This window comes from Glycine max, chromosome 17 (genome assembly GCF_000004515.6).
Source record: "Glycine max cultivar Williams 82 chromosome 17, Glycine_max_v4.0, whole genome shotgun sequence".
Taxonomy (NCBI): Eukaryota; Viridiplantae; Streptophyta; class Magnoliopsida; order Fabales; family Fabaceae; genus Glycine; species Glycine max.
The window spans coordinates 38,418,294-38,424,987 of NC_038253.2; the positions used below are offsets into that span (position 1 = coordinate 38,418,294).

The window sequence follows — 6,694 nt, forward strand, 5'->3', positions numbered from 1 at the left end:
GTTGGGTGGTGATGTTTGCATTTAGCGGTGGTGTTGGGTGGTTCGATGGAGGGATATTGTTGTCTGTTTGGGTTTTCTGAGGTGGAGGAAGCAAAAAAGGAGTGCAGGAAGCAATTGCGCATGCCTTAATGCTGATAACGATAATGATCTCTACAAATGCGAAGATGAGTTTGAAACTTGTGGCCCAAGGATAAGGGAGTACTTTTCTCTCTCAATTTTTATTTCTAGTTATTTTTCTTAAGTACATTTTGTTTGCATTTCTTACAGGTTGATGTTTGAAACATATAGTCAAATTTCTTCTATACTTTTTAGGCCCATGATATGGTGTATGTATTAGTTTGAGAATGTGCCTTTTTTTTAAACCTACAAATTTTGGATGAGTTAGATTATGAGAATTTATTAAGATTAGGACATGTCTGAAAGATTCATTGAATATTTATAGAAATACTTATAAACTATCTATCAAAAAGGCATTCTTACATTGACAATAGAATTTGAATTCATATTTTTATGGGATTTGAACTCGATCCTTACCAACTGCATCAATCTTTATTATCAATATTCTATTTTATTTTCGCTGCCTTTGCACATTCTTGAGATACAATTGATATAATACTATGTTGCTAAATATGTAAGCTCATTTTTTGTAAATAAGCGTGTTTTAAGAGCAATTCTTTTGCATTCTTTTTATACTTATTTTAGTATATTTCGTTGATTGAACTATTATTTATGAACATTTTATTTCATGGATTGACAACTGAATCTGGAAAAGCTATAGTATATATTCTTATGTGAAAAAAATTGAAAAAGGGGACTTTGTTCCAATGCTTTCAATGACTTGGTTAATAAGAGCTAGGCTAAATACCTTAATCACTGATTGAAAGGACATTGTGAAGTATTATAAATTAGCTAGATTTCATCTCGGTCATTTAAAACATGCAATGGTGAGTTTGGCTTCAATAATTTTTTAATTCTCATACTAATTTCTACAAATTTTGCATAATGCATTTGATCATGCTTTTGGTGTGTCATGCATGTGTGTTTTAGTGCACTAGCTAATCTAGCTTGACCCAGCTTTATGTATTTACAGTCTTTCTTTATATGATGGAATGTTATCTTATTAATATATTTTCCAAGTATCATTAGGTTGTTTTATTATTATTTTTTTCTTAAGGGCAAATAAACAATAAGGTGTTTTAATTTGTGTATAATGTTAAGTGTTTTTCTTAGCGCTCTTTAACATTATAGTATCGTGTTAGCTCATATTGACGAAACAAGTTATTCAACTTTTATATTATCAAGAAGACTTTTAACTAAAAGAATCTTTATTCATAAATGGACCACTGCCTATTTCACTACATCTCAATGGTAATTTGAATTAGTCACTAAGTTAAATCATGACCTCCACTTTAATAGGAACTTTATCACTTAATCACACCATTAACTTTGATATCACTTGTTTAACAATATGATGAGATAAATTGTAAGAAAATCTCTATCAATAGGTTGTAATTAAAATACACAAGTAAATTTAATTTCACATCCAATCCAAACAAGTTAAATTTATGCATCATTCTTGCTTAAATGTTATTTCACAAACTCATTCCAATCCAATACTAGATTTTTTACTCTCACACTTGCATTAGGTATGCAAATTGGTAACCCAACACCAAAATCAAAGTTAGATTCGATAAACAGGTATTGAACTGATTATCTAAACCAAACTTCTAAGAGAAGAAAGTCGGTTGGCTAAATTGGGTATGGCTAACATTCATCTACATAGTATAATAAATCATTTACAAAATAAGTATATTTTATTATGAAATTTAATATAATTATTCATTTTTGAAAACGTATGCATAACTTTAAACTAGTTAGGAGTATATAGAGATTAAAATAAGACCAGAAAACAATAAATATTTGGTGTTTCGTAGTCAAGAATGGTAGATTTTTGTTAATACGATATCACGTTGTGTTGCTGTTGTGCTATACTTAAAATATTTATTTATTAATTGATGGGGGTAATAATTGATACTTGCAAGTTTAATTTTATAAAATAAAAAAGTGTTCTTCTAGAGGCTGTGTCCACTTCTGTATGCTGAGCGCTGCTGAATGTGAGTGAAAAGTGGTAACCCATGCGGAAGCATCAATGATATATAAACTTGCTCCAATTCTGATTGGAAGCAACAAAGGTTGGCATTTGTAACTTCAAGAACTGTGTCTCCCTCTCCCATTTGCCTTTACTTAGCAATAAGGCAATTCCACCAATACCAAATCGGGAACGTTGTTGAAAGTTGAATGAATGAGTCATCTTTTGCTACCATTGACTAGTTTTGTTTTTGCCTAGAGTAGGAGAAATAGTTGTGTAGTACTTAGATTCTCTTTGTACAAATCGAGTAAATTAAAAAATATAGATCATCAACACATTATTGTGTAGTAACATAGATATTTATGTTATTAACAATAAAATAATGGTAACATTTTTTACATGAAGAATGGACAAAAATGCAAAAGCACAAGTCAGTCCAATGAGCCTTTTGCTCATAATTAATATTGCCAGTAAGACAGTGTCAGTGTTCTGTTTGAAGTCGAATCTTCAAACCCGCGTATATAGCTAGCTAGCTTTTCTTGAATTTCTGAGCACTTATTCGTCTCTTCTCAATCTCAATACAAAAAAAAATTCAGGAGGGACAAACTCAACACATTAATTTACTAGCCAGTGTTCTCACCTTAATTATTGACCTGACTGTGTTAGAAAATTATTGGATTGCTCGGGATATCATTATACATTATTTATGGTTTCAGATGATATTAACAAGACACATGATTAAATTTTAATTTATAAAAGTAAATATGATTACTTATCTTGTGAAAATGGATTGAAACCATGGAGATGTATAATAATTTTGAATTTTACAATATTTTTTTATGCATGTCAATATATGTTAGAGAGTATTAAACAAAAATTAACTAATCCAACAAATATAACTCAATTGAAAATGCACACTTATTTTATGGAAGAGAACTTGAATATATTAATAAAAATTACAAAAATCAAATCAAATCAAACCGTAAAAAGTTTGATTTGATTTGAATTTAAAATTAAAATAAAACCAAATGAAGCTAAACTACATATAGTTTTTATGTTTAGTTGAGAATAACTTTTTAGTTAAAAATCAAACAAAACCACGTCACAAACACTCCTTTATTATACCATATTTAAATAATTAAAATTAAAAAAAAATGCATAACTTTTTTTAAAATAATGTAAAAATGATTTTTTATTTCATTCATCATTATACTTCTAGTTTACTTAAATTTAAAATTCTCGTTTTTACAATTGAAAGTATTCTAACTTACACACATACACATATAAATGTATCATTAAGATTAACTCATCACAATTTATTTTTTTAATTATCATGTTATTGATATCAAATATTTATCAATTTTATTTATAATTAATTTGTGTTGGTTGATTACCTTTAATTGATCTCCTTTTTTAATTATATTTTTCTTCATTTAAAATACTTGAATCGGCCAAATACCTGGTTAAAAAGATTCAAGTCTAATTTTACTTACACCACACTATGTTAATTCATCGCACTTCTATATATATATATATATATATATATATATATATGAATGTTGTTAATTACTTTTATATGTGTAAAATGATAGAGAAAGGCAATACATATTGATAGATTCTCTTGCTTTGAAGCAATTCAATTATGGTCACTTTACTGCTGCTGACATTTCCGCATGCATACAGCTAGCCACACACATGCAAAAGCTGTGTCTCTCAATCTTTGTATGGAAGAAAGTCCCAAGCAAAAAGGGCCCAACAAACATGATGATGACGATCGAGACCACTTGAGAATTGAGATCAATGATAAGCATCCCCTATCAATAATAATGACTCATATCTTTCTATATATATACACACTAGCCGAAATAATAAATAACTAATATGAAGTTAATTAAATAAATGGAACAATTTTAGACGTGTGGTGGAGGAATGGCTGGGTCCAAATGAGAGGTGGGGAATCCTGCAACCTGCAAAGTGAAGTTTAGATCACGCGGATAAGAGTTTGTTGTTAGACTTCAATTCTCACATGATTTGTGAATCTCCCAACTTACCCTTTTCAACGATTGCGACTACTCCTCTTATCCAATCTTACCCTCTAAACCACAATCACATTCCTTTTTATATGCTCCACAATTTATATAGTCTACTACAGATTTAATTCTGCTGTGTACTTCTATAGGTAAACAAGTTATATTAAATATCAAAACATGAATTATTAAAGTAAACAAAGTTATCCTTGGTTTTGACATATCCGATTATAAATATCTCACTTTTACGAAAAGAAATGGGATTAAGAATGGAAAGGCAAAGGTCAACATGACGCACAATTTGTTATAAACCTGTCCTTACATATGAATACTAGATGCCCATAAGAGAAATAAAATAAAATAAGAAACAAACCTCAAAAGCACCACCGAATCAGCTTCAAATCACCATAATACAAAAAAAAGATTTAAAAAAAAACTTAGTGCTAGAGTCTTGAAGCCAACACCTTTCCTCATATAGCTAAAGTTGAGGTCCAATCTATTCAAATTATATCCCTTACTTAAGAAGTAAGAATATTATTTATTTATTTTTGTATAATAAATATATATATATATATATATATATATATATATATATATATATATATATACTTTTCATTAAAAATCTCATATTCAGACTACAAACAACAAATACAATAATGCACTTTTGCATCGATTATTTTTTTTCTTTTCTTTTTCCTTCATATTTCTCTCTTTGTTCTCAAGCAATATGTGTGCACTGTGGAAAAAAAAAATACTTTGCAAATTAATTAACGTGATCCTGACTCCGGAGCAATGACGTAGCAAGTGATCTTTTGGTGTCATATAAAACTGAACTGTCCAGGGCATATCCGTCCAAAAAAAAAAAAGGCAACCCCATACATAAATAAGCTTATTCATCGATCGTCATGTGTTGTTTTTTCCTATGATTATTTTGTCTACTACCCCCATCACCATTTATATATCAACATCATAATTGATATGGTAACCTAAACCCTCCTTATTCATTTCACAACCCTCTCTTCCCTCTACCATCTTCAATTCTTGTTTCTTTTGCATGATAACTTTGCCTCATCACTCAACCCAAAAATCATCAAATCATCAAATCATAAGTTCGTAACACCCCAAAATTACATGGCCTCGGAAACCCACCATCATGTGCAAGGCCTAACACCCGAGGAACTAACCCAACTTGAACCTATCATAAAAAAATACCATCTATTCGAAGCATCTTCCAACAAATGTTTTTCCATAATAACACACCGGATTGAAGCACCCGCGAGCAGCGTGTGGCCCTTGGTCCGGAACTTCGACAACCCTCAGAAGTACAAACACTTCATCAAAGGGTGCAACATGAAAGGGGATGGCAGCGTTGGAAGTATTAGGGAAGTAACTGTGGTCTCGGGCCTCCCGGCCTCAACCAGTACCGAGAGGCTCGAGATTTTGGACGATGACAAACACGTCCTAAGTTTTAGGGTCGTTGGCGGCGAACACCGACTCCAAAACTATCGTTCAGTCACATCCGTGAACGAATTTCACAAAGAGGGTAAGGTTTATACTATTGTTTTGGAATCTTACATCGTAGATATACCTGAAGGGAATACGGAGGAAGATACCAAGATGTTTGTTGACACCGTGGTGAAACTCAATCTTCAAAAACTTGGGGTCGTGGCCATGGCTTCATCAATGAATGGACGATAACAACAACAGTGAATGGAGAAATTCTATGGTACCATCATGAAATTCAAGGATTTTGGTATTGTTATTGAGAAATTCTCTCTCTCTCTCTCTCTCTCTCTTTCTTTAACATGTTCAAACTCATTCAATTACTGGCGCAAAAAATATATATATGTACGAAATTCTTAGATTTCTTTTGGTATCATAGCAATTTCTCTATTGATCATGAATGTTTAGGAACTGGGGTAGCTAGGTTAATTAATGTGTTTGTTTTCATGTTTGTACGAATTCTAATGTACCAAAATGGAGAAACAAACACGCACTTGGAATCTATTTGTCCATTGATGATTAGTAATATTGCATGGTATCTTGGAATATATTTTTCTCCTTGTTTCTTATTCCTTTCTTGATATTCTTTACTATATAAGAATATATATAGTTTATTTATTTTTGTTATTAGAGCTTTTGATTAGACAGTTGGTTTTTATTTTGTATATGTTGGACTAATTAGTTCATAAGTTCAATACACCAATAATGATGATGATAAGTTCGTGAGGTTTACTTCGGTTTTATAGTATCGTCGTTGGCACGGTTGCAATTTTAAATGCAGTTGATTAGATGTGTGGTGGTTATGTTATACCCTTTAATGTTAATTTAGTCAATTGGATATATGGAAAAGAAAAATGGTTGGAATCTAACAAGGATTGCATTGGATTTCAAGCTTTCTTAACGTGGAATGGGTCTTAAAATATTTGGATTTGGCCTTCTTGTTAAGCAATTGACTGAGTCTGACACGAAGAAGAAGGGAAAAAAAATGCTACTGATGAAGTTCCCATGCATATACTTTTTTCTGTTCGTAAGTTCCCTTGTATATAAAAGTCGAGAAATTTGACGTCAATTAGTA

At 31.0% G+C, this 6,694-nt stretch overlaps 1 protein-coding gene across 1 annotated transcript; it reads left to right on the forward strand.

Moving 5' to 3' along the window:
* Nucleotides 1–5,029: 5,029 nt before the first annotated feature.
* LOC100812097 (abscisic acid receptor PYL2) lies at nt 5,030–6,121 on the forward strand. The gene has a single exon (XM_003549308.5). The coding sequence runs from the start codon at nt 5,248–5,250 to the stop codon at nt 5,812–5,814; it is 567 nt and encodes a 188-aa protein (XP_003549356.1). The 5' UTR covers nt 5,030–5,247; the 3' UTR covers nt 5,815–6,121.
* The last annotated feature ends 573 nt before the right edge of the window (nt 6,122–6,694 follow it).